Source organism: Labeo rohita, chromosome 2 (genome assembly GCF_022985175.1).
Source record: "Labeo rohita strain BAU-BD-2019 chromosome 2, IGBB_LRoh.1.0, whole genome shotgun sequence".
NCBI classification, from domain to species: Eukaryota; Metazoa; Chordata; class Actinopteri; order Cypriniformes; family Cyprinidae; genus Labeo; species Labeo rohita.
Genome location: NC_066870.1, coordinates 578,024 through 605,520, shown reverse-complemented (window position 1 = coordinate 605,520; position 27,497 = coordinate 578,024). Strand labels below are relative to the sequence as shown.

At 42.7% G+C, this 27,497-nt stretch overlaps 1 protein-coding gene across 3 annotated transcripts; it reads left to right on the top strand.

Moving 5' to 3' along the window:
- The first annotated feature begins 2,683 nt into the window (after window positions 1-2,683).
- Window positions 2,684-26,529, top strand: dnm3b (dynamin 3b). Of its 3 annotated transcripts, none has more exons than XM_051122816.1 (22): window positions 2,684-2,923; window positions 3,307-3,508; window positions 5,443-5,516; window positions 5,701-5,850; window positions 6,230-6,433; window positions 6,759-6,857; window positions 7,746-7,906; window positions 8,012-8,154; window positions 8,559-8,694; window positions 8,785-8,852; window positions 9,030-9,168; window positions 10,689-10,775; window positions 10,888-10,958; window positions 12,584-12,635; window positions 12,934-12,942; window positions 16,027-16,140; window positions 18,429-18,538; window positions 19,812-19,923; window positions 20,079-20,243; window positions 21,525-21,763; window positions 23,841-24,014; window positions 24,724-26,529. In XM_051122816.1, the coding sequence occupies exons 2-22, from the start codon at window positions 3,348-3,350 to the stop codon at window positions 24,764-24,766; spliced, it is 2,511 nt and encodes an 836-aa protein (XP_050978773.1). In that variant the 5' UTR covers window positions 2,684-2,923; window positions 3,307-3,347; the 3' UTR covers window positions 24,767-26,529. The 3 variants fall into 3 exon arrangements, with proteins under 3 accessions (XP_050978773.1, XP_050978764.1, XP_050978780.1); XM_051122807.1 differs by having other exon boundaries at window positions 3,256-3,508; XM_051122823.1 differs by lacking the exon at window positions 12,934-12,942 and having other exon boundaries at window positions 3,256-3,508.
- Window positions 26,530-27,497: the final 968 nt, after the last annotated feature.

Genomic DNA, 27,497 nt, shown 5'->3' with positions numbered 1-27,497 from the left:
TCTGGATCTACATGTAAGAGACACACAGTCGTGTTTCAGCAAACACTCAAGCACTCGTGTGTGTCAGTCTGATGATTTATGATCTGATTTATGACTGTATTTATGCCAATCACATGTCGTCGGGATCCCGTCGGTCCTGATTGTCGTGGCAGCAGCTGTCAGCCGTATGTTGGACAGATGTGAATTTATGGCTGTATTTATGACCCTCTCACCACACACGGGACACAGTGTTTCTCTCTCGTTCTGTCCCTCTGCTGCTAGATAAGAATACACGTAAATGAGTTTGAGGATGAAAGACGTGTCACACCTGTAAATGGCTCAGTTCTGTGTGATCTATTGGTTAAATGTTAATGAACCAGAGTCACAGTCTACAGACGTCTGAATGAGATTGAAAGTGTTGTGTTTGGACGTGTTCTGTTCTTTCTGGAGCAGCTGTAAATGTGTGAATGACGACACCTCAGCAACATCAGCGCTGTCTGATCTACAGGATCAAAGTCAGAAACTCAAGAACAAGAGTCAAAACATCTACTGAAGCAGCAGATCTCCAGTCCGTCCTCCCGTCTGCTCCTTCAGAAACACTGAAGGTGTCTGTGAGTCTTTCTTCACTGCAGCTTCTTCATCTGAGAACGTATGAGAAAAAAAATCAGTCTGTGCGTTCAAATTTACCTCAGTAGAACGCGTGCATGGATTTTGCATGGATCTGTTTACAAACCTGTCTATTGAGAACGTTTGAATGACATGATTTTGCTCCAAATTCATCAGTCGAGTTTTCGAAATAACGTGGTTTCACATCACAGAATGAGGCAAAATCATTATTTTATATAGTATTCTATAAAGTGATAAAGGCTGTTTATTAGCATTGCATTGCATATTCATATAAAAATGCCCGATATGGCTCGAAGAACAGAGCTATTTAGAGATAACCCATTTAGTCGCAAACGTACAGATATTTTTCATGTTTCATGATTTAAAACGTCTCTGAGTTTTATTCAGCTACCTTTGTCCATATTATAGGGATTTCCTGTATGAGTTAAACATTCTATTACATGTATTAAATTACATTAATTAACACCTTATTTTGTGTAAAAATAGGAATAATAATACTTCTCTGTAAGTTTTTTCTCCAGTGTAGGATCACTGTAGGATTTTTTTTTGTTTGTTTTTTTTTTTTTTACATGCAGTGATGCTCATGATCACAGACAGACTTGTCATATAAGGAAAAAAATTGAGCTTCATTTATCATGTCACGTTAAATAATTACAGACTTGGATCCAATGTAATTCAATAAGGATTTGATTTTTTTTCATGTGATCATCAATCAGTCCTTAAAAACAAACAGAATAGCCTGCATTTCCTATATCATTTATGAATATTAAGGCCTGTGTTTACTTTGTTTATGCTCTGTTTATTCTGTTTAGTTTTTGTGCATACTTAATCTCACTTGCACTCCAATTTTTCTATTGTATTTGCTTAAATATTTTTTTTATGTTTTTTTTTTTTTACATATGTGTTACAATTTATGCACATTCACGCTTACATGTTGAAATAGTCATTTCATGTGCTTTATCTTCACTAGTCAAATTTCTGTGACAGTTTTCTTACACTAGCGGGGTCCATTTTCATTATCTTGCCTAGGGCCCCGCAAACCTACAGGCCGGAACTGGTTGAAAATGTTCTTTTGACAGAAGGACAAATTACAGAGTTTTGTTTGTTGTGTTTAGACAAATCATACATACATGTCTGTGATTTGTGTGAACCCAATAAAAAAACACTACAATTGTTTTTTTTTTAACAATATTTGTAAAGTATTGGTTGGTTTTATGAACTATTATGAAAACATCTGAGAGTTTTGTGCAGTGTTTTGAGCAGATTATTTGAAATTTGTATGAGATGATTGTTTAGGACAATTACAAAGTGTTCAGATCACAGTGTGAACTGTTCTGAGAACAGAGAAATGTGTCAAATCGATTGAGAGAGACTGTAAATTAGAATCCATTCATCTTTTAAGAGGAGATTCTCGGGGATCAGCGACACCTGTCGGTAACGAGCACAAATCACCTGCACATCAATCCTGTCCTCTCACAAATCTGTGTCACATTTCAGCATCATGTCAGCAGATTCAAACCTTCCTTAATTAATGGCGTTTATTCGTCTTTGTGCGGTGTGTTTTCTCAGACTCAGACTGTTGGTGTAAATCTGAATTACAGGCGCGAGTTCTGAAGAAAGCGGTGAAAATCCTTTAGTGTATTTGACCAAACCGGATGTTGTTCGTCGAATGGTTACTTTGTTTTGTGGATTTAAGCTTTGACCCGCGAACGGGAGTGTTTTCATCTGCACTGATGTCTTTGATTCGGTCACGATCAGGTCTGATTCCGTTATGGCGGAGGAGTCGCTCATGAATATTACGCACGTAACGGCTCGTTCCTCCTGTAGTCCTAACCGATTGGCTGACAGGCAAGACATTGGTTAGCGACCGCACGTCAGCTGACCAATCAGCAGATTCTCCTAGAGCGAAGGCTCGGCTTATGAATATTAATTAGATATCGTGACCGAACGCTCTAGTAGACTTACCGCGCCACCGCAGCCGGGCGCATTAATATTCATGAGCGAACCGCATTCTCCACAGTGTGATTGGTGCAGCGCCGCTGGACCTCGGCGGAGCTCCGTATTCGATTGGTCGCGTCCTGCGCCAATTGCTCGACAGCGTCGCATCGTAATTAGTGCGGCTGCGTTGCGGGGCGATTAATTTGTCATTGGAGAGAAACACTGTAGATGAAATAGCGACACATACAGATGTGCGTCCCGATCCGCCGACAATAACACGAGTGTCTCGCCCGGGATTGTTTCAGCGTCGGTAACGGGATCCGGTTCTGCGACTGAAGGCTGTTGCTGCTTTAAGGCGGCGCAGGTGCAGCAGATCACGGTGAGTCTCTGTGTATGTGAGGCGATGATGGCGCATGAGATCATTTACACCCTCACAAAAACATCTACGTGCTTCTGTCATCCGTGTGAAAACAGCCACAGTCCTTATTCATGCTTCTACATTTAGTCTTTGTTATTCTCCGTGTAAACGCATCTGCATCCCTTATGTCATCCAGTACGTGTAGGCCTACATCCCGTGTGATGCATGTTTAAAAATAACATACATGTGTAGAAACATCATGACGCTGAAATATGTGATGTTGAGGAGCTGATGTTGCTGTTGTCAGTGTTTGCGGATTTAAAAACAATTGCGCAATGTTTGTGTGTCTGTAGCTGATGCGCGCGTAGATGCGCCCTCCTCCTCCTCCTCCTCCTCCTCTCTAGCTCTCTAGTCCAGACACTGCTGCATCACCACCGCCTCCATCATGGGGAACAGGGGCATGGAGGAGCTCATCCCGCTGGTCAACCGGCTGCAGGACGCCTTCAGCTCCATCGGGCAGAGCTGCAACCTGGACCTGCCGCAGATCGCCGTGGTGGGCGGACAGAGCGCCGGGAAGAGCTCCGTGCTCGAGAACTTCGTGGGGAAGTGAGTGAAGGACACACACACACACACACACAGGACTGACATTACATGCAGTCAAATGATGATGTACCATAAGACGACGACCCAATAATAGACGGTAGTTTTGACTGAGCTTGAGCTGTTAATCAGGGCAGAGAACAACAATTAATGCAACAGGACACACTGCTGAAAAACAACAGGAATCATCACAGAATTTGACATTTTTAATGGTCATAATGGCAATTGTATTCGTTTTAATGGAAACCGTACTCTTCCCTGTCAGTCTCTACTGGTCATTTGTTGCCTTTATCAGTGGCACGTTAAAACCACTAAATACTAATGACATTTTTCCCAAAACACACTACAGGTCATGGCTTTAATGGTTAACAGTTGATGGTTTGTAATGCTATTTATAGTGGAAACCATTAGAAATTCTGTGATGGCTTATAGGATGCAAAACATAAAACAGAAATGAGGTGGCAAAGCTTTGCATAACAGGGTGCTAATATGTGCGCTAACAATCTGGAGGGAATGAATGGATGAAATTTCACACAGATGTCGAGGCGGACGAAGGATCTTCCACCCACGTCTGACGGTCTAAACTTGGGTTCGGTTATACAAATGAATTAATTCTGTTAAAAATGCAGTGCACTCTCAAAGTAAAGCAAAGCTGGGGCAGACAGAGTTACAAATATGTACCATTTACAAGCTAGTGTGTATTTTTAAGGTATTTACATATAATTTTAAAATAAGTAGCACACCAGTGACAGGCTTTGTGCCTCCTTCTGAGAGCGTGCAAGGCCGTGGCAAGCTTGGAAAAATTGTTCCTGTGATGATTTTATACTGAGTTTAAAGCTGATGGAGTAACTGAGTTGAGGACAGATATTGAGTTCTGGAACATTTTCGTTGGAAGAGCAGTTAAGTGGCGTCTCAGTGCACTTCTCATTCTATTGGCTTCCATTCACATGCATGCTAAAGCAGGAGACAGGAAACGCAAACTGGTGAACATTCTTGTGAACTCTTTCCTGGAGACTCGCAGCATGTGAAAGCAGGATCGCACTGTTGCGGTAAAATGAAGTAATTGCATATGTTTACGTTCTGACAATTGACTTATTGAACTATGTTTTTATAAATATTTAGAACGAGTGGTTTGTATTTTTGTAGATTGTATATGTGTATATTGTCGTGGGTACCTGTGATGCTGTTTGTACCGGACCGGACTAACGCTGCGATTGAGACAGACATTAGATTATGTTTGTTGTTATGTTTGATGAACAGATCTTCAGTCTAGTCTCAAATCGCTGGGGACTCTTTTGCAGGAAGTCTCTTCCACAGCCTCCCGCTGCAGTAATGTGATGCATCACGCTCATATTAGCATCAACCAGTATGACGCGTTATGCAGCCGAGTGGCCGATGTCATGCATGACAGTCCGTTTTACTGATAGAAACATACACAGCATCACTGAAATTACACATTTATCACTTAATTCTCTCAAAAACACTGGAAATATCAGAAATGTTATCAACATCCTTTCACAAGCCCATTGGTAGATTTTGTATTAACTTCTGTTAATTGGTCATTCATGTGCAGCAGATGATGTGTATATGTACTTAATTAATATAACATGATGATATAAAAGTGCTGGCTGATATACAGGTTATCACTAGATGAGACGTAACTCAACATTCAGACAACAGTAGATATTGAGAAAACAGTCCATGATCCTTGGACAGGAAGAGCAGTAGATTTAGACACGCTTTTGTTATTCAGACAGGCAGGAACAGCTGTAATATGGCATTTGTCTGGCGTTTCGTTGTAATAGTGTAATACAAGTGTAAAGACGTCTCTGGAATGGCAGGGAAGCACTCGTATGACAGGGAGGAGTGCTGTTTCTGTGTTGTGTTGTTGTTTTGAGTCAGTGAGATGATGGACAGCAATAACTCTGTGTGTTTTCCAGGGATTTTCTGCCCCGTGGATCCGGAATCGTGACACGCAGACCTCTCGTTCTGCAGCTCATCAGTGCAAGCGCAGGTGAACTCATATCTCAGATTGTACATTGTGTTAGTGTACTTAATATTTCAGGCTAAGTGCAATTAACATGCAACCGTACAAGAAGAATCAATATCTGAAGTTCTGCTAATTTAATCTCGGGGTTTATTTGCTTGTGATGGTTTACGGTGTGTCTCTGTCTCTGTCTGTCTGAACCTCTGTGCAGAGTGGGCCGAGTTCCTGCACTGCAAAGGGAAGAAATTCACCGATTTCGATGAGGTCCGTCAAGAGATCGAGGCCGAGACGGACCGCGTCACCGGGGCCAATAAGGGCATTTCACCCATTCCCATCAACCTGAGGGTTTATTCCCCACATGGTAGTGGAAAGCACACATATGCACTGAGCTGCTCTGCTGTGACTGATTCATCTTAGCACGTTTTAAACAAAGTCTCACTGCTTATGGTGTCGTATGTTAGACGGTTTCTTAAAAAGCCTTGTGAATGTACACGTAGACACGAACTACGTTTTTGTAAAGCATTTTTGGATTTAACAGCCCACTGTGTCACAGATTTCAAGATGTACAGTGCAGCATAACTTATATTTAGTGGAAAGTCTACAGGGGTTATGGAACAAATCAGAGGTTCGAGCATTATTAATTCGATGTTCATTGCGTTTTTTTGCCGTCATGAATGCGTTCGCTGCTGGCCCTTCACACGTCTCTCCATCACGCCATCTGTCCTCTCCGCTGTGTGCAGTGCTCAATCTGACTCTCATCGACTTGCCGGGCATCACTAAAGTGCCGGTGGGCGATCAGCCGGCAGACATCGAGCATCAGATCCGAGACATGATCATGCAGTTCATCTGTCGCGAGAGCTGCCTGATTCTGGCCGTCACTCCCGCCAACACTGACCTGGCCAACTCTGACGCGCTCAAACTGGCCAAAGACGTCGACCCTCAGGGTGAGTGACCTCCTGACCTCCTGACCTCCTGACCTCCTGACCTTCTGACCTGAGCTGGTGCTGCTGTATCCTACTCTAGTCTTGCTCTGAATTCTTTTGAATAAGATGAAGGTTTATCTTGTGGTTTTGGAGCCGTGGTTCAGTGGTAAGACATGAGGCAGGTTCGAGTACGGCCTGCGTCTCGTCTCAGTCCCATTCCTCCCTCTTTCTGCCTGATTATTTATATGACCTGTAGGGTCTTGCAGTGGGGTTTTGTGTAAAGTCTAATCTCACTGTTTGTACAGTTGTAATGTAAAAAGACATTTCTGTGTTCTCCTCAATACAGGCCAGAGGACCATCGGCGTGATCACCAAACTAGACCTGATGGATGAAGGTACAGATGCTCGAGACGTTTTGGAGAACAAGCTCCTGCCTCTGCGCCGCGGTAAGAAACCATCGCTCCTGTCTAACGCCTTTCACGTTTCATGTTTTTAGTTCTCATTTCAGTGATTTTTGGTTTTAATTGGGAATGTCCAGTCATTAATGTTGTAATCTAATCAATTGCATGGTGTGCTGATGAATTATTTTCAATCGAATCGCGCATCAGTTTTGAGAAATGACCCCCAAAAGATCATGTGATGTCATGATTGTGACAAATGAGGAAAGAGTGTAATTGACTTTAGGGGAAAATGCCAGTTTAACATTGCAGTATGAATGAAAATAAATTGTGTAATTTCAAATGAATACTGAAATTTGAAATGATTAAAAAAAAAAAAAAAAAGTCTTTGAATCATTCATTCAAACCATTCGTTCACACTACTGATTCATTCAGAAAGGAAGTAAGTGACTGTCTGTATGAATGATTCTCTGACTCACCTGACTCACACTGTCTGCAGACTCCAGCAAACCATCTCAGCCTCTGTATGGGGTGAATTCACTAAATAAACTTGTGTAAACTTACAATGAACTTGTATCTTATTCACTGTCCAGTGTAGTCGGGTCCAGATGTGCTGAAACGGCTGCAGTGTGTGTTTTTAGAGTCAGTCGCTGTTACTCTTTCCAGACACGTCTCAGTCGATGATTAGCTGCTGCGTCCGTCACGTGATGATCAAATGAACTCTCGTATCTAGAGACGTGTGCTTGAGCTCTTTCAGCTCTACAGTCTCAGTAAAGCACAGCAGATGATGGTAGTCTGCCGACCCGTCGTGTGGGGGACTGTGACGCGTGAATGGTTTTCAGCACAGATTCTGTGGGACGTTTGTGTTTAGTGAATCTGACACTGACACAGTGAATCGATTGCTGTGAATCGCACCTCTGTCGCTCGATCTCACAGGGTACATCGGGGTGGTGAACCGCAGTCAGAAAGACATCGATGGGAAGAAGGACATCAAGGCCGCTCTGGCAGCAGAGAGGAAGTTCTTTCTGAGCCATCCAGCCTACAGACACATAGCGGACAGCATGGGCACCCCACATCTGCAGAAAGTCCTCAATCAGGTACTGTGACGCTGGAGAACCGCACCGAATCGGATCATGACTGGTAACTCGATGTTTGTGACTTCACATGGATGTAATGGAGACGCTGCGTTTGTGTTTCCACAGCAACTGACCAACCACATCCGGGACACGCTGCCGGCCTTCCGCAGTAAACTGCAGTCGCAGCTGCTGTCGCTGGACAGAGAGGCGGAGGAGTACCGGCACTACCGGCCCGACGACCCCTCGCGCAAGACCAAAGCCCTGCTGCAGTCAGTCCACGCCAACACACCCGACCACAACCGTTTAGACGCTCTCACATTCACACAAGACCAGAAGCGTTCATCGGCGCACGCCATCCTCAATACATGACCTTAATAAGCTTTCATCAAATGTATTTCTTCTTATTAGATCATAAATAATGTGTAGTAGTATTTGTGCATCTGTTTAGTCAGTGTTCATGCTGCTGTTTTTAATTAACGTTGTGTCTGAAGAAAGAAAAACTGACAGAGGAACAAATGTATATGCACTGAGATCAGCTTCTAAAATGACTGTGCACATCTTTTCATTACTAATGTGTCACTAAACATTACAAACATTACGTCTGTCACACTAGATCGAGTGTAAATGCACAAGTGAAGCAGAGTTTCAGATGAGCGTTTCTGTGCGTCTGCAGGATGGTTCAGCAGTTCTCAGTGGACTTTGAGAAGCGTATCGAAGGTTCTGGGGATCAGGTGGACACGGTCGAGCTGTCGGGTGGAGCCAAGATCAACCGCATCTTCCACGAGCGCTTCCCTTTCGAGCTGGTCAAGGCAAGTCAGATGAACACTGATTGTGCATCTGTTCTTACATCTTCACCCTAACCGTACCTGTGTTTTGTGACGTGTGTGTGTGTGTGACAGATGGAGTGTGATGACAAAGAAATGCGTCGTGAAATCAGCTATGCCATCAAGAACATCCATGGCATCAGGTGAAGTTTGTTTAGTCCTTTATATTCGTTGACTGCATGAGCGCTGATTTCAACTCTGTTTCTGCTTTCACAAACTGACTTTCGCTCTTCACGTTTACTGTAGAGTCAAATCTGTGGGTTTTTTGGTCAGATGTGTGTTATAAACCAGCGCTGAAGATAGCTGTGTTTCTGCTGCAGGACGGGTTTGTTCACTCCAGACATGGCCTTCGAGGCGATCGTGAAGAAGCAGATCGTGAAGATCAAGGAGCCGTGTATCAAGTGTATTGATCTGGTGGTTCAGGAGCTGATCAACACGGTCCGTCAGTGCAGTAATAAGGTACGTCACTCTTTATACACACGACAAACATGACTGTATGACTCGACTGCGCTGTTCATAACTCAACACGAGTGCATTATTTCTTATAAAACAGATACATGTTCCTTACATGTACATGTACATGTACATGTAAGAACTTTTCATTATTTTATTGAGCAAATCCATCCAGTGTCACAGGACGTGGTTGTAGTAATTGCACACAACGAAGGAGTAAATATAAAGATTCTTTAATTCCAACTTGTAATCAATAACAAAGAACAGGAGAATAAGCAGGAGATCATCAACACACATAATCCATTAAAATAACATTAATCCTGGACAAAGACTAAGGGAGAACTGAGGACTTATAAACAAGAACCAAACAAAGGGAACTAATGAGACGATTAATACAACTCAATGAAGGTGATTAACTAATAATGAGAACAGGATCCAAACCAAATAAGGACAGACAGGAATGTACACGGGACATCCAGTTTTCTTTAGGAGATTTAGTCCAAACATAACGGCATGTTCATGTGACACAAATATTGTCCACTACATGAACAGTACAATATGATGAACACTCTGCTGTTATATCATAGAATAAAACACGACTGCAGCACTGAACCGACCCGTCCTGTCATCTGTGACTGACGTATGAGACGCTTGAACGTATACTAACCCTACCTGAACAATTGAAAGCACTCAAATTGAAAGCATTTTGTTTGTATCTTGCCCTGTCGTTTGTAATTTCTCTCTTATTATTGTAATAACAAAAAAAGCTTGTTTCAAAATGTCTGCATTTAATAAAACACAAAAATAAACAAGCTTGCAGCGATCATGTATTACTGCTGTACATATAGTTTCACGCATAATATGGTAAATATGGCGTCCTATTTATCAAAATGACCTGCAACTATGTGGAAATTACCGCCACAAAATCAGTCATTTTGAAGGCAAAACAAAATCACAAGAAAACCTGAAATCCTGTTGTTGGGTCTGGTGCGTCTCAAATGCTGCAGGCGTCGCTTTCGTTCGTCATTCCTCATTATTGGTCAGTGGCGTTGGATCTGCTGGTGTTTTGCTGGTTTTCACACAGATGTTCACCCAAACACTGTGGAAATTAGCGTCACTGTTTTCATCTGTGTTCCAGTGAAGTGACTGAACATGAGATGGAGGAAGACGCGCCCGTATCGTGACACAGTTCACTAGGTCGACTCTCACACCCAAATCCGTTAGATGAGTAAGAGCAAGATCCTGCTCGTCAGAGTTTTAAAGCGCTGCGTACAGTGTGCATCGGAGCGAAGACAAACACCATCCAGTGTCATTACAGCAGTCTGTGCTATTAACATGCACTACATCTCCAGTCACACAGCAGCTCTGTGTGGAGCCTCATTCCCACTGACTAATGATGGACTGGAGGAGTGTCTTTACTCCAAACACTCGCACTGGTTCAGTAACATCAGTTAGGTTTAATGTCGCCACTGTCCTACAGCTACGGTTTAGGTTTCTAATCTCGTGTTGTGTTTTTGCACGCTCAGCTGGATTCGTTCCCTCGTCTGCGGGAGGAGACGGAGCGGATCGTCACGTCTCATATCCGTGACCGAGAGAGCCGAGCCAAAGAGCAGGTACGAGTGCGACGCACCTGGATGTGCGTGTGCGCGTGTGGATAACCAGATTACGGCTCTGTAACGAGATTACGTCTCTGTGCCGTCTGTTTGTTCATCCGTGTGTCTGCAGGTCCTGCTGCTCATCGACGTCCAGCTCGCCTACATCAACACCAACCACGAGGATTTCATCGGCTTTGCCAAGTACGTGCTGAACACGAGGGCTCTCAAACAGTTAACATTGTTAATCTAATTAATTACATGATGATCTGATTGATTAATCTAATGAATAATAGCACGTCTATTTGGCTGAGAAGTGCCTAAAAAAGATCAGTATTGTATTAAATGAGAAAAGCAGTGATTAGACATTACAAAGAATAGATTTGGAAATAAATATTTTGATTCAACAATGCATAAATAATGATAATAAATGGGTATTCATGTTTTTTCTAGTCGAATATTGAAATGGTGCTCTAAATATGAAACTAAAAGTGGCAAATAACTTATTGAATCATTGAATCACTAACCCAAATTAGTTCAAACAGCTGATTCATTCAGAAACAAAGCAAGTGATTAGGTTCTTTCGAGATGCGTCGGCGCTGCTCAGAACGATCGGTGTATGACGTCAAACTACAGCGAGAGCGATTATAAAGCACAGACTCGTCTGCTCTCCAGTCACTCACGGTACTGTCATGTCATACGCCGATTATTCTGAGCAGCGCCAACACATCTCGAATGAGTCTACTGTCTTTGTGAATGATTCACTGAGTCATTGACCTAAAATTGACCTAACAATTGTTTATTGAACTGTTCAGATTTTCAGTGGTGCAGAAATTAAAGAAGTTCACTTCCAGAACAAAAATTTACACATAATGTACTCACCTCCTTGTCATCCAAGATGTTTGTCTTTCTTTCTTCAGTCGTTAAGAAATTGTTTCTTGAGGAAAACATTCCTGAATTTCTCTCCATATAATGAAGTTCATTGGTGCCCACGAGTTTGAACTTCTAAAATGTTGTTTAAATCCGGCTTCAAAGGGCTCTAAACGTTCCCAGCCGAGGAAGAAGGGTCTTATCTAGCCAAACGATCTGTCATTTTTGAAACAAATTGACAATTTATTTACTTTTTAACCTCAAACGCTCGTCTTGTCTGGTCCCTGCGATGCGCACGTGGTCTGTGTAATCCGGGTCAGTACAGTTAGGGTGTGTTGGAAAAACTCCTGTCTCGTTTTCTTCGAGACGAGTGTTTGAGGTTAAAAAGAAAATAAATTGTCAGTTTGTTTCAAAAATGAGCGATTGTTTCACTAGATAAGACCCTTCTTCCTCGTCTGGGATCATTTAGAGCCTTTGAAGCTGCATTTAAACTACATTTTGGAAGTTCAAAATCGGGGCACCAATGAAGTCCATTATATGGAGAAAAATCCTGAAATGTTTTCCTCAAGAAACATAATTTCTTTACGACTGAAGACAGAAAGACATGAACATCTTGGATGACAAGGGGGTGAGTACATTATCTGTAAATTTTTGTTCTGGAAGTGGACTTCTCCTTTAAGGAAAAGCAGCACAGTTGCTGGTGTGATATTGTTAAACTATATCATATGATCATAGTATGTAATGTAATGTTCCATATCTTGAATTTTAGGCTTATATACCTGCATTCTAATAGACTCCGACTGACACAGTCAGTCATTCCTGTGTCACTGTCATATTCACCAGTGTCTCTCTGTGTCTCTGTCTCTGTCTCTGTGTCTCTGTCTCTGTGTCTCTGTCTCTGTCTCTGTGTCTCTGTCTCTGTGTCTCTGTCTCTGTCTCTCTGTGTCTCTGTGTGTCAGCGCTCAGCAGCGGAGCAGTCAGGCGAATAAGAAGAGCTCTGCGGGGAATCAGGTCAGTGTGTTGGTGTTTGTGAGGGCCGTGTGTGTTTATGGCGCTCCAGACATCAATGCTCTTTGTTTTTTTGTTGTCGTTTTACATGCCTTTGACTTTCTTTCTGTTCTGCTTTTATTGCCCTCATTTTTCTCTCACTTTATTGCTCAGTAGTTCTTCTGTTTGTCAGTATGTCCATATGTTTATGGACATGTTGAGTTGCGTTTCTGTTCTCACACACGCGTGTGTCATGTTCTCTTCACTATCCTCCCGTGTGAGCGAGCGGCTCCTGCATGATGCGCTGTTGTGTTTGGCTCAGGAGCTCCAGGTAAGAGCCTCTCATATCCACGTCCCCGTGTCTCTGTCGTTCCTGTCTCATCAGAGTGAGATTGTCTCTGTCTCAACGCACTCTGATGACAGATAGAAACTCCTCTGTTCATGCATCCCTACAGCAGAATGTGTCAGAACACTTCAGTAAAATCCTTAATGTTTCCTCAGTACTTCCACACAACACGTGACATGACGCCTGTGATATTGTTGTCATTTCCATGGCTCTTTCTCTAGCAGAACAGATTAATGGTTGTTTTTTACGATGGACAAACATAGTCTGTATTTGCTGACATCACAGCATGTGTAACGTGAACCTCTTCACTCATGAGAATTGCAGCGCTGTAGTTTCACTGTATTAATTTCACACACGACATTTGGACAGAAATGTCTGAATTTCATTGCATTAGATGCATTATATCAAACCAGTGTCATCTGTGCTCAAATTGTGCTCACCTTTAACCAGTTGGTATTTCGGTGAAGTTCTTCTTAGTTCTTGGGCTGTTTGTAAGGAACATGTGTAGGAAAGTAGAAACCTGACAGATGTCTTGAAATGAAACGTCTGAGAAATGTCTTGAGGTGAGGACACTAATAATTCACAAAAGCAGAATAATTGACAACAGGCTGCTGAATTATTGAAAAATAATACAAAAGCTGCGGTGTAAGTGACAGATGGCTGACATTAACACTTCGAATGACTGAAGAATCCTGCACACACATTGTGTGTCATTAATTCAATGACTGGTCAATTATTCCTTACATTACATTTTCCTGTTTTTCACCCATTCAGTCTGCAATGGTTTTGTGCAGCTCAATTAACTATATTTGCTTTCCTCCACACATGGAAAAGAAATGGAATCTGAATGATCAAATATGATTTAAAGGATGCATTTCAGAGAATATTTAATGCACAGTGGACATTTTGAAGTTTTATTCAGTGTTTGTTTTGGAGTTGTGTTGCTCTCGTTGGACTCATTGAGGAGCATGTGTGACACGTTTGTATTAGGAGTGTGTTTACTGTCAGGAATGAAATCCTGCCACATAAAGTCTGAGGAGATTTAACTTGAGTGATCAGTCGGGGTTGTTTTAGCAGCTGTAGAAGCTCGTCTGACAGGTTTAGGATCAGTGTGATGATCTGATGAGAGAAGAGCGTTTGGAGGATCCTGTGATTCACAAGTGCTGATTGGACTTTAATGAAGGAGATCTTGAGCATAAATCGTGTGTGTGTGTGTGTGTGTGTCTCTTCAGGCCTCGTCTCCTCCAGCTTCTGGCATCATTGTAAGACGTCAGGTCGACGTGTGTAACTGAATGCACTGATGTGACGGAGCGGTGGATGTCGTTCAGTTCACTGCATGAATCAGACGACGGTTTCTTCAGATCTGTGTGAATTTCAGTTTTTCTCACACTGCATTCAGGAAGGATTCAAACCCTTTCATTCGTACACATTTTGTTATCTTGCAGCCTTATTCTATAATACTCTAGTTTTTTACACATCTACATGATGATGAAGAAAAATGAACTAAAAGAGAACTGAAATATCACACTGACATAAGTATTCAGGCCATGTGCTGTGACACTTTGGTTCATTTCACGATCACGATTCCACTCTGAAAGGAAAAAGGATGTGATGTGAGTATGGTGACCCATACTTGCTCTGCATTTAACCCATCCAAGTAGTATAGTCGTGAACAAACACACACACACGCTGTGAACACACACCCGGAGCAGTGTGCAGCCATATCGCTTTTGCTGCGGCGCCCGGGGAGCAGTCGGGTGACATCAGTGATCGTATTGAGGGGGGAGAGAGCGCTGGTTATTCACTCCCCCACCTGCCGGACCTGGGACTTGAACCCGTGACCTTTTGGTTACAAACTCCTAACTCTAACCATTAGGCCACGGCTGCCCCGTAAACTCTTTGATTGTAGCGTCTGTAATTATGGAAGATGTTTGGACTCTTCCTAGAGCTGGGCGCATGGACACACAATTCGAGGGAAAAACAGAGGTGACCGATGAGCCTAAAAATGTCCATCAGTCCTCATCAACCTGACAGACCCTGAATCACAGATGAGCAACACTTGAGACGTCAAACACAGACTGACGTGAGGCTGCAAGCGCTGCTGAACACTTACACAATGTGATATTTCAGATTTTCTTTTTAACAGATTTGCAAAGTCATCACAAATGTGGTACTGAGTGTAGAGAGATGACGGGTGTGAATACTTCCTGAGTGACACAGAGCACTGCACTGATTCATCCTCAGTCTTTGTGTGTAATGTCTCACACCAGAGACATCGCACGGACGCATGATCACATGCTGCAGACTGGACTTTTACACCTGGTATTAATAACAGCCATATTAAAACATGTCTTACGACAACAAATTACGTTCAGTAATATCCAATGCTAATGATAAAACAGACATCTGTAATCCTGGCTGCTCATTGGTGTATTCAGTGTTCCAGTTGATTCCACCGTATAGTAACGAATTTGAGCTTTTCATCCAATCCTGTTCTGTCAGGACTTAATAAATGAGCGTTCTATCAGTAATGTTTTCTGTATCAGCGGTTAGTTCAGGTGCTGGAGTCTGATTGGTGGATGTGAGCGCGTCTGATTGTTTGACGCTGCACTCGTCTGTGTTTGTTCAGACAGTCTGTGTGTTATTAGAGGGGTTTTTCACTGACTGCAGTTACACAGGTTCACCAGTAGGAGTCATGAAATCATTCATTCAGTGGATGAAACAATCACGGTCTCACATCAGCGCCTGTGCTCTATATAGTGCACTGTATTCACACTGTACATCTAGAGAACGGATTTTGTCATTGTTTGTCACAGACCACTGGGGACAAATATGAATGCATCCTTGTTTAATGAAAGAATAGAAAGAATAATTCAGATATTCTGCAGTGTTTGTGTGAAGCGCTGTATTAACATCACGATGAGCCGCACACAACCACTGTCCGTGTCTCACGTCATTCATCCACACTCCTCATCCGTCCGTGTCTCCTGTGCTCATCACTGCTGTGTTTAGCGTGGTTCTGCACGTAAGCGTGTGTTTGCGATGTGACGCGTCTGCTTTTATCGTCAGGTGATCCGTAAGGGCTGGTTGACCATCAACAACATCAGCATCATGAAGGGAGGAGCGAAGGAGTACTGGTTCGTTCTGACCGCCGAGAGTCTGTCCTGGTTCAAGGATGACGAGGTGAGCGTTATAAGATGCTTTTAAGATGCATCAGGATTGATTTGATGGTGAAAACCGTCTCTATATGAAGAATGAGAGCGATTGAAAATGTTATTTAATAACGTGCACTGAATCATTTTCATTTTCACTGGAATGAAAGCGTCACATGCTCAGCATCAGGAGCTGAAGAGAAAACACTGTTCCTGTTCCTTTGTGTGCTGTTTTTCATAGTCATTAGCTGCCAAAGTCAGTGATTCAGCCTTAAACCATCAGTACATTCACACATAAATCCTGCTGTCACTGTAATACTGAGAACAGAACACACCTGAGCGCTTTATTATCAAACACGGACTCGTATCAAACACCGGCAGCGCGAGCGACAGAAAGTGTGTCTGAAATCAGTGATTCAACAGTTCAGGACGGATGATTTGGTGCACAAATGTACAGATTAGCCTTTGACATGTTTTGATTGACAAACTATTGCATGTTCTTTTAAAAGCAGTCTCACTATCAAAAACCACACTAACATCTTCATTTTATTCTGTTTATCTGCTTTTATTATTTTGACCGTAAACACTAAAGTTTGTATCATTTCTGAATTGTTTAAATTAGATTTTTTTTTTTCATAGCTTTGGTCAGTGAAGTATGCAAACAGCCAATTTTTTTCATGACTTTCAGCATTCTGAACATTATTATTTGAATGAAAACCGGATGATCTTTAGTTAAGATCTGATGTCCAAACCGCAGCATTCCAGAGCTCAGATGAACATTCACACACGGTGAAGGTAAAAGCTTTGTGTTGGCTGTGTTTTTTTTGAGCATTTCAGATGAAATATCCTCGTGTTTGTGTGCTGGCGCTTCAGATCCTCCTGTTCATTAGCACCGGAAGCATCTTAAAGAGTAGAGGGAAGAAAAACCAAGCAGGTTATAATGAAAGCTGACTGAAAAAAGCCCAAGAGTCACATCCTCAGTTCTCCAGGACGCTGCGGTGGCTTTTCCTCACCCAGTCTAACCAATGTGCAGACTACTGTACACTCGCGTCAGCATGAACAGGTAGTCTGAACACTGGGCAGACGGAGCGTGAGACGCGGAGACGCTCGTCTTCATCGGATCTGGTCGCGAGAGGCTCCGTGTCCCGCGGCGCGGCGTCCGTGTGTCCGTGCGTGCCGAGCGCCGGATCCTGACGTGGCACATCGGCCGGGCCGGAGAGAGAGAGTCTCTCACAGAACTGAAGAGCGACGGGGAGGGACTAATGCTCACAGATACGGGACGGATGAGCCCACGCTCCTCTGGGCTGCTGGACGTCTGGAGCGGTTTTCACGTATTCCCTCAGTACCCCAGACCCGTCCCGACGGCTGCGCGCTGAAGTCTGATGATCGTGTGTTCGTCTGGTCTGTGCCGTTTTCCAGGGGTTTGTGCTGAAGCTGCTCTCGTGCGTCTCTCTCTCTCTCTCTCTCTCCCTGAGCTCTTAAGTGCTTCCAGATGTTTAGACTGAATGCCTGCTGCTCAATCTCTCTCTCTCTCTCTCTCTCTCTCTCTCTCTCAGCGCTGAACTCAGACAGGAAACGGCCCCTCGGCACTGTGGGGGAAATATTTATGGAAGGCAGAAACCCAGAGGAGAAACTGCAGCTCACTTTACTTTACAGATCAGAGTGTTTGACACACAAACATACCGTAGAGTGAATCTACCGTAAACGTGACGGCTCGTATTTCACACAGAAATCAGAAGAAATCAGAGAAAACATTTCTCTGCGATGTGAACACATCACACATCAGTTATTATTACTACAAAAAAAAGAGTGTGAGGGAAGGCCGAGGCTTAATTTCCTAATTTCCAAAGTCTAATTTCACATTCTCTTGTTTTGATTTTGAGGTGCAGTGTTTATTGTGGGATTCACACATTGACAGTCAGAGATTCACTGCGTTATATTGTTGTTTTGTTCTTTCACTTGTGTTGATTTGATGTCTTCTCCTCATCAATCGTCTCCTCACATCAGCCGTGTCTTCTGATGACTTCCACATGCTCTCGTCTCTCTTCACCTCCTCTTCGTTCTCCAGCATCATTTCTTCATCTTTACGTTTCCAGTTGTCTACATTTCTCTCTCAGCTTATATATAATATAATAAAATATATAGTCTGTTTTGACAACTTTTTCTTTCATTTCCAGAAGGTTCTGCATTAGGAGTCTTTTAATCATGAATGGAATCAAGAATGTGTATAAAATAATCGTGATGACATCCTAATTAACTGATTTAACTAGTTCAGTTCAAATTCTACCGCTGAGCCGTGGTTTTATCTGAATCCTGCAGGAGAAAGAGAAGAAGTACATGCTGCCCTTGGACAATCTGAAGGTCAGAGATGTGGAGAAAAGCTTCATGTCCAGCAAACACATGTTCGCCATCTTCAACACGGAGCAACGGTAACGGACAGATCTCTCGCTTGCTTCTGTTTTTACATTTAGCTGTTTAAATCAAATAACCTCATTAGTCCTCAAAGAGCACAACACCATGAAGTGAGGATATCACTGATCTCGTAAAGGAGAAGTTCACTTCCAGAACAAAGATTCACAGATAATGTATCACCCCCTTGTCATCAAAGATGTTCATGTCTTTCTTTCTTCAGTTGTAAAGAAATTGTTTTTTGAGGAAAACATTTCAGGATTTTCCTCCATATAATGGACTGATATGGTGCCACAATTCTGAACTTCCAAAATACAGTTTAAATGCAGCTTCAAACGATCACAAATGCGGTTGTAAACGATCCCAGCCGAGGAAGAAGGGTCTTATCCAGTGAAACGATCAGTTATTTTAATAAAAATAATACAATATAAATACTTTTTAATGTCAAATGCTCGTCTTGTCTTACTCTGCCTGGACTGTTTTTGTTCTGGTTCATGTCAGTTAGTGTATGTGGAAAAACTCCCATCTCATGTTCTCCCTCAACTTCAAAATCATCCTATATCACTGTTTTACCTTTTTTGTTAAGGGTGTTTGATCTTCTTTGCATGTTCACTTTGCAAACACTGTGTCTGTTCTTCTGCAGTGATGTAGGATGATTCTGAAATGATTTTTGAAGTTGAGGGAGAAAATACGATTGGAGTTTTTCGACAAACACTAACTGTCTTGAGTCAGAATACACAGAGTTCAGGGAGAGCAAGACAAGACGAGCGTTTGACATTAAAAAGTATTTATATTGTATACTTTTTATTAAAATAACCAATGGTTTCCCTAGATAAGACCCTTCTTCCTCAGCTGAGATCGTTTACAACCACATTTGTGATCGTTTGAAGCTGCATTTAAACTACATTTTGGAAGTTCAGAATCGGGGCACCATATCAGTCCATTATATGGAGAAAAATGCTGAAATGTTTTCCTGAAAAAACATAATTTCTTTACAACTGAAGACAGAAAGACATGAACATCTTGGATGACAAGGGGGTGATACATTATATGTGAATTGTTGTTTTGGAAGTGGACTTCTCCTTTAAAACATGTTCACGGCAAGGACAGTAACTATAATGATGAAGTTTTAATAATGATTTAGTTTCTGTGAGAGCAGCAGTGTCCACACCACAGTGTCTCTTCCAGTGAGAGCGAGTTTAAGGATGTGATGATTTCTGATGTCGTCAGACTAGAGGAGGTTCTTCACGCAGGTGAGCGTGTTCATTTGAGTGATGGCTGTTTTTCTCTCAGAAACGTCTTCAAGGACAACCGTTTCTTGGAGCTGGCGTGTGACAGTCTGGAGGAGGTGGACAGCTGGAGAGCGTCGCTGCTGCGCGCCGGCGTTTATCCTGAGAAGGCCGCGGTGAGTAACTCCTCGCTGTCTCTCTAAAGCAGATCTCAGTTCATTTCTGCTCTTCCCTCCATTTCATTATTCCTATATATTGAGATAATCTGAAGCATGAACCATCTTCCTAATCACTGAACATTCTGATTGCCCTTGGTCCTTTTCTCCGTCAGGTGGAGAGTGAAAGTTCTGGTACGTCTGAGAACTTCTCCATGGATCCTCAGCTGGAGAGGAAGGTGGAGACCATCCGTAACCTGGTGGACTCCTACATGGCCATCGTCAACAAATGCATCCGTGACCTGATGCCCAAGAGCATCATGCATCTCATGATCAATAACGTAAGGACGCACTATGACTGCGAGGATTTGACCGTTTAATCTTTGACGTTAAATAGACACACACTATATCTGAGTGAAACGTGGGGAGTAGAGGATCCAAACGCAAGGCTTTATTCTAAAGAATGAGGTCAAAACAGCCAGGGTCGAACACCAGGAAACAATACAATCCAAGGCAGAGGCAAAAGAGAAATCCACAAACAGGCAAAGGTCAGGGCAGGCAGCAAACAATCACAAAAACAAGGTCACAGTCCAGGGTCAAAACATTAAGGCAAGGGAACAGGGAAACTAGGAAAATGCTAAAGGCTAATGAACATTCATTCAGTACTCAGTAATGTGTGTGTGTGTGTGTGTGTGTGTGTGTGGGAGGACTCTGTAATTGGTTCCTAGGCAGGGGTTTCTGGGAAATGCAGTCCGATAGGAAACTGTCTCTGGTGGTGAGTGTGAGGAACGACAGGGATCGGATATATATGACACAGAGAGAGAGGACGGAAAACTGTGCATGTTGCTTCCGCTCATGAAGTCATGATGCTCATCAGAGGAATCACAGCACTACTGTAATTAAACATTCACAAATGTTTTATACAAATCATGCCGTTAATGACAAAATTCCTGACTAAAATCTGACTAAAAATGTTTTATTGATTTTCAAACCCCATGTAATAGTTTATATCAGGTTCAACGTAAAAATCAGAGATCAAAGTCATCAGATTGCTTTATATTTGTACTGAAGTAATGTGCTGTTCTTACTTTATATGTACAGTGGCCCCAAAACATATTTGGATGTAAAAGTTACACTTAAAAGTGTCTAATTTTAATTGCATTGGCTGATTATCAAAACTACTGGCATCTGTGTTTAAATAATGTTGGACCTTTTCTGAAAACTTCACTTTTCTGATCCACTCATCTTTATTCAGCTGAAGTCGTTTCTCGCTTCACTCAGGTGTCAGTGTCACGTCAGGTGTGGTTCGTTACTTCGTGTGTTTGTGACAGTGAATGTCACGTATGCTCTAATGTCATGTTACCATATGAAATGTAATTTTAACTGTGTCCAAATATTTTTGAGGAGACTACACATACTACAGCAAGGACATGAATTATTGTATTCTGATTCTCAAGTAGCATAAAGAAGTGAATCACTTTAGTTTGAATGAATCTGATGCTTCAGTACAGTTAATCCGAGCGAGTAAATTCCCAGCCGTCTTTGCTTCTGTGTGAAATGACGTCACGACCTCGTCACCCGTGATAATATGAGCTAATTAACATCACGCTGCTCCTCCTCAGGTGAAGGACTTCATTAACGCGGAGCTGCTGGCTCAGCTGTATTCGGCCGGAGATCAGAACGCGCTGATGGACGAGTCTCAGGAGCAGGTGCAGCGCCGGGAGGAAGTGCTGCGCACACACCACGCTCTGAAGGAAGCGCTGGCCATCATCGGCGATATTTCCACCACCACCGTCTCCACGCCGCTGCCGCCGCCCGTCGACAACTCGTGGCTGCACGCCGGCGGAGGCGGCTCACGCAGGTAACCCGCTCTCGCTCGCCTCCGCTTCCTCTTTGGAGGGGGATGGAGTCGCTTGACCTCCAATTGTCTACGGTTCCTGTCAAAACACGAACACCGGCTCTTGAATTTAGATCGAAGCTGATTCAGGCTCTCCGTCTCCAACATCTCCACATCTCACAAGGCGGGAAAACTAATGAAACTCATTTTCACCTTATGACACCATATAATGAGTCAGCTTTCTCACGCTCAACGCCCGTACCCGAGAGTGAGGGAGAATCTTCTCAAACCTCATCGCTTCATGACACAGTGCTCTAGAACCGAGCAGAGATCCTTTCAAGAGACATGCTGGAATTGTTTTTATGACCACGCAGAGCCAAAACCTCAGCCCATCACTATACTGGGACATTAAGGCACGGGAATGCGTCACGTTCTGCGTTCTGTCTCCTGCACAGCCGCGACATGTGCGGCACCACCTACTGGACTCGCTCTGTCTCAACGATCACCTCGCTCTGTTGCACACGAGCTCTTCTGACGACGATCAAACTTTGGATGACCCAACTACACTTTGGGCTTTAGGAATAGGGTTGGGTATCGAAAATCGTTTCCGATTCCAGAATCGAATACTTAAGGTCAGGAATCGGATACTTCTTCGGTTCTATCTGTGAGGACCTGATCTAGTGATCTTCCAGGACCTTGCTGACTAATCTAAGCGCATAGCGCTCCAAAGTATGGCTACACTTGCAATCAGAAGTCAAAAAAGCAAAGTATAATATTTGTGATAAGCTAAACAATAGCAATAGATGTCACCACCAATATGACAAAACATTTTAATGTAACAGATTAAAGTTCACAAACACTACATTCAGATACCAATGTGATTCTGTTTTCTGTTTGATTCCTCAAACTTTCTTCTGTGCAGCGAACGATCAGGCCCGTGTGATCTGCATGTTCAGATGTGTGTTCGTGCTGTCGCTGACCTAAAGAGAGACACCGTCATGACTGTGAATGAAACAGTCTTTTCAACCACACACTTCATTATCTCTGTGTTACAAACATTCAAATAATCACAGAAGCACTGGGATAGAAGTTCATAGTCCAAGGTAAAGGGGTGTTGTTTCACACAACCATTGAGAATTTTTAATCAAAGTATATTAGAGACTTTTCATTAAGACCCTAAAGAATCATATCAACTTGTGGAAAATGGGCATCCGATGACCCCTTTATTGATTACGCTGTTATGCCAGTAAATGGTGAAAGGGGGCTGTTAATAATGTATTTGTCTTTGATCATTAATTCAAAAACACTGATTCATCCAGTAATGAACCAAGAAAATCTTGAGTGAATCACTGAATCATTTACTTATAAATTAGGCCTACATGTGATTTTGTTCAGTTGTCTAATGTTTTTTTTCTTCAGAATTGTAAGAAAATGTGGAACATTGGAATCGGAAATAATCAGAATCGATAAGCAGAATCGGAATTGATAATATTTTAACGATACCCAATCCTATTTAGGACCCACACAGACCTCATTGTGAGCGACCCCCGCTGACCTCACGAGCGCCGCCTCCAGCCTGAGGAGGGGAAACTTCTGTCAGGTGCTGACCGGGGTCAGACCTGCTTTGTTTCAGTGAGAAACCGGGCAAGAGCTACAGCGTGAACCTGCTGCTCAATATCTACTTCAACTTTGCGTTGGTGAGCAGCGTCTCCACAGGACGTTGTCTCGTTCCACCGCTTCACCCGCAGCTGAACACTCTCCTCTTCGAGAGCAATTTTGCAGTTTCTTCCAAGTAACAGACGGTGCCGCAGAGAAGTAATAAAAGAAAACCAAAGATTATGAAACACCCTCCCATCTCATGAGCAGAGTTCAGTGGAGACGCAGCTCATCACTGCTGCTATAAAGATATCAGTGTTTTTCTGACACAAGAGCCTCCTGGTGTGGTGGAGCTCAGGTCTGCATGGAATGATCCGGATTGTTCTGTGAAAGATTCCGGCAGGAGTAGGAGTGGGACTCGTTTTCTGCCGCTGTAGTGTGGAGTGTAGATGTGAAAATGTTTCTCCTCAATGTTTGCTGTGAGTGTCTCTGTTTGTTTCCGCAGGTCTCCTCCACCCAGCCCCACGGCTCCGCGCAGGATGTCTGCGGGACAGAGACCCGCCGGTAGGGGCGCGCCTCCGCCTCCGTCTCGCCCGGGACCGTTAGGGCCCTTGAATAACAGCGCCGACAGCCCACAGGTTCCCAGCCGGCCTAACCGAGCGCCGCCCAGCATTCCCAGGTGAGATCTGACCCGCCGACACTTTCCTTCTGACCGCGAGACAAACCCCTTCATGTGTTTCAAACCCTTCTCACACACCTCTGATCTCTTCACTTACTACATGATTCTAACATATTAAAATATTCCTTGCAAACACACAAACACATGCACGAACGCTTGGCCAACGCACTGCAAGTATGAAGTACATTTCCACATCATGTGCTTGACTGTAAGGGTTAGAGCCAGATGTGTTTTTATTCAGGAAGCTACAGTAGATGGAGAAGACGACATTTTACACTAATGCACACTAAAGCAACCATAGTGGCAGTCCTGAGAATGCAGTACATACTTGCTTTATTAACCTGTTTTCATTATTTAGATTCATAACGATGCATGAAGCCAGGCTTGCGTAGCTACGTTTACACCTCACGTGTCTCCAGTCCCTATTTTCATACGTTCGTTAGACACATGCGTGATCTCTACAATCGTACACTACACTAGTACTGCCAGCTTTCACAAGAGCACTAGACTGCAATTCCAGTACTAGAGCAACATGCATCTGTATAAATTAACATGTCGGCAAAGGTCTGATTGTCTTGTAGTACTACACTGCTTACAGATACTAATTCTGTCTTTTTTGTCTCTTACCCCATCATGCATTGCCTTCCTCGACGCTTCTGCTGTCATGAACCACTTTCTTCTTCTTCTTCTTCTTCTTCTTGTAACATAGTCGTCGTCCTCCACCTTCCCCAACCAGACAGGTTCCCCCTTAGGAGGCGTTTCCGCTCCTGCCGGAAGCCGCTATTCCTGAGCCGTTGTCGTTTGATCAGTGCGCCACCGTCTGTCCCGTACCAAAGCTCTGAATCCCGCATGTCCCAGTGATCCTCCTCCTCCTCCCGTGTGCTGGCGTCTTTGATAGCAGTGCTCGTCGTGTGTCGTTTGTCAGTGCCTGTGGTTCAGACGTCGAGTCTCATCCATGCCATCCTCTGCATCCCAGCGGCTCTTTCTTCCGTGGTGAATCGTTCGTGGCGGTGCCGTGCGTCCCGTTCCTTGAAGCGTGCGGCGCGGCGTTGACGTTTCTAGCGATGCATGTTTGTTTATTTTAGGCTGTTGATATGCGTGTCCACATACTTGTGTCACATTATACCATAGTATGTGAGCGATATATATATTAGTGTACACCGGGAAGAGTGTGTGTGAGTGTGTGTGTGTGTGTGTGTGTGTGTGTGTGTGGCTAAATTAAGAGATAAACGTGTAAAATAGTTTAAGGTTACGTGATATTTGTGTTTTGACATTTAAATGAGTAATGTTTTTATTTCTTAATGTGGTTTGTCATTGAAAAGGCTCAGAGTCCTTTATTTCTTAGTTGTGAACATCCGTTTTGTCGTTACTCGCAGCAAACGCGGGCATCTTCAGACGTCATTGTCTGCAAACACTTAAACGAGCACCAAAATATGAGATGTATTCATCTTCTTGAATAGCGCCACCTGCTTGCCATACTAGTTGATGACAGTTCATCCAAACGTTCGACCAAAGTCCCTGGAACTGCAGTATACACCTGTTCTGCTGTGTAGAAACTCAACTCCATGTACTGTACATGTTTCAGATAAACACCAGACCCCATCCAGAACATCGTCCGTTACTCTGCAATAAATCTAGCGGTAGTTCAGTCTCTGTCCGTCTGGTCATTAGTGATATTTAAGCAGTGATGATGGTGTTCATTCGCTTCTGTACTCATCTTCAGTAATTACTCTTCATTTGATAATAATACGATCGCATTCTTAAAAAGGACTAAATAAGGATGTAAGACGAGTATGCAGGGAACGCTGATGTATTATTTTTACGTCATCATTACAAACATGAATATATGGATATATTATCTGCAGGTTTGTGAATCAGAGACGTTGTGCTCGTTCCAAATGGTGTGTCATTCAGTATTTCATCATCTGGTCTGATGATGTTCAGACAGCGCTGCCAAGGGTTAAACTACCTGCTGTTCAGTCCCATAAACACATGAGCGAGAGAACAGCGCTGGAGGTTTTTCTCATGATGCAGAATCTGAATGAATGAATGAATGCTGAACTCAAGACTGAAAGTGAAGCTGAACACACTGGAAACAGATGGAGCTGTGATCCGTTCACATCATCTTCAGATTAATGACGGCCGGTCTCTCTCTGACAGGATGTTTGTGTTCGTTATGTTGGTCACTCAGACTATAGCTATGCACAAATCAAGTATTTTAGAAACTTTTCCTTTTGTGGGTGAGCTGATGAGACTCAGTTTGTTTAAGGCAGATCTGAGGTTTAAACACAATAACACATTCATATGATGGTAAGTGAGTGCTGGGAAATGTGCTTTAGCTGTTTATTTTCTCCAACACACAGTCGTGTAGTTTTAAAAACGCCAGATTTGAGCGTTTGACAGTAGTAAATAACAGGAGCGTCTCTCTCTCTCTCTGTGTTTCATTATGGCTTGATGTACCTCTATATGTATGAAATAAAATCTATTACGGAAAATAAAATCAACTGAGAATCTGCAGTGTGTGATTGCTGTTTAATGTGGATGGGGATGAAAACGTTATTTTAAAAAAGTTTTCTGTTGCAGGTTTTTCACAAAGAATCTGTGCTAGTAATGACATTCGCTCGTAACGTGATTTGAGAATAGAAAGTGAAGTGAAAACCCTGACACGTGTCTGTTCTTCAGAGATTGATCCCTGCCATCTACAAAATGAACATTTTGTCTAAGCATTTCTTTTAGAAACAGCTTCTAGAATGTGAGTTAATGTCATTTGCTTTAACAGAAGTCTGCTCATGCTGATGAGAGGAATGAAGAATTAAAATCTTTAACACAAACACGGGTGTGATGATGAAATGACAGATCCATCATTATTATCCAGATACAGCAGAGCTTTCACATTTCTGATGATTTCAGGTTACTCCACATTAGTTACCAAATACCAGTTCACACTCACTGACAGAACAGCGCTCCTGAACCACAACATGATCCTCAGTTTGAGGTTACTAGTTTACAAAAATATAGAAACGGATATTATATATATTTTTAATAGCGTTATAAAGTAATATTTTTTTTTTAATTTAGGTTTACATTGAAAGTAATTGCATAATAATAATAATAATAATAACCTTAATTACATTATAAAATTTTGATTTCAGTACTAAATTGGAAGCCATAAAGACAAATGAATAACTGGGTATAAAATTTAAAAATCACTAAATGTTACTGTAGTTCCAATGAAATGGTGTAAATTAATGTTATGATTTAATATTGTAGTGTGACGTTCATTTACAGCGTTTTAAAACATTGTAGTGATGTTTTGCCGAAGTGCAGTAAGATGTTATGACAGCGGTGATGATGATAAAATAGAAGTTATATTTATTTCTAACTGTTATAGGCAGTAGTTTCACCGCTAGGCTGCGCTGTTGCCAGAAATGTTGAACAAAACATCGAAACAGCAGGTGGCGGTAATCGCCGGTGACGTCAGTC

Excerpts from the sequence above, each read along its gene's own strand:
- dnm3b (XM_051122816.1), top strand. The coding sequence starts at position 3,348 with ATGGGGAACAGGGGCATGGAGGAGCTCATCCCGCTGGTCAACCGGCTG. Across the intron at positions 3,509-5,442 it reads CTCGAGAACTTCGTGGGGAA|GGATTTTCTGCCCCGTGGAT; the intron begins GTGAGTGAAGGA and ends TGTGTTTTCCAG. Across the intron at positions 8,695-8,784 it reads TCCCTTTCGAGCTGGTCAAG|ATGGAGTGTGATGACAAAGA; the intron begins GCAAGTCAGATG and ends TGTGTGTGACAG.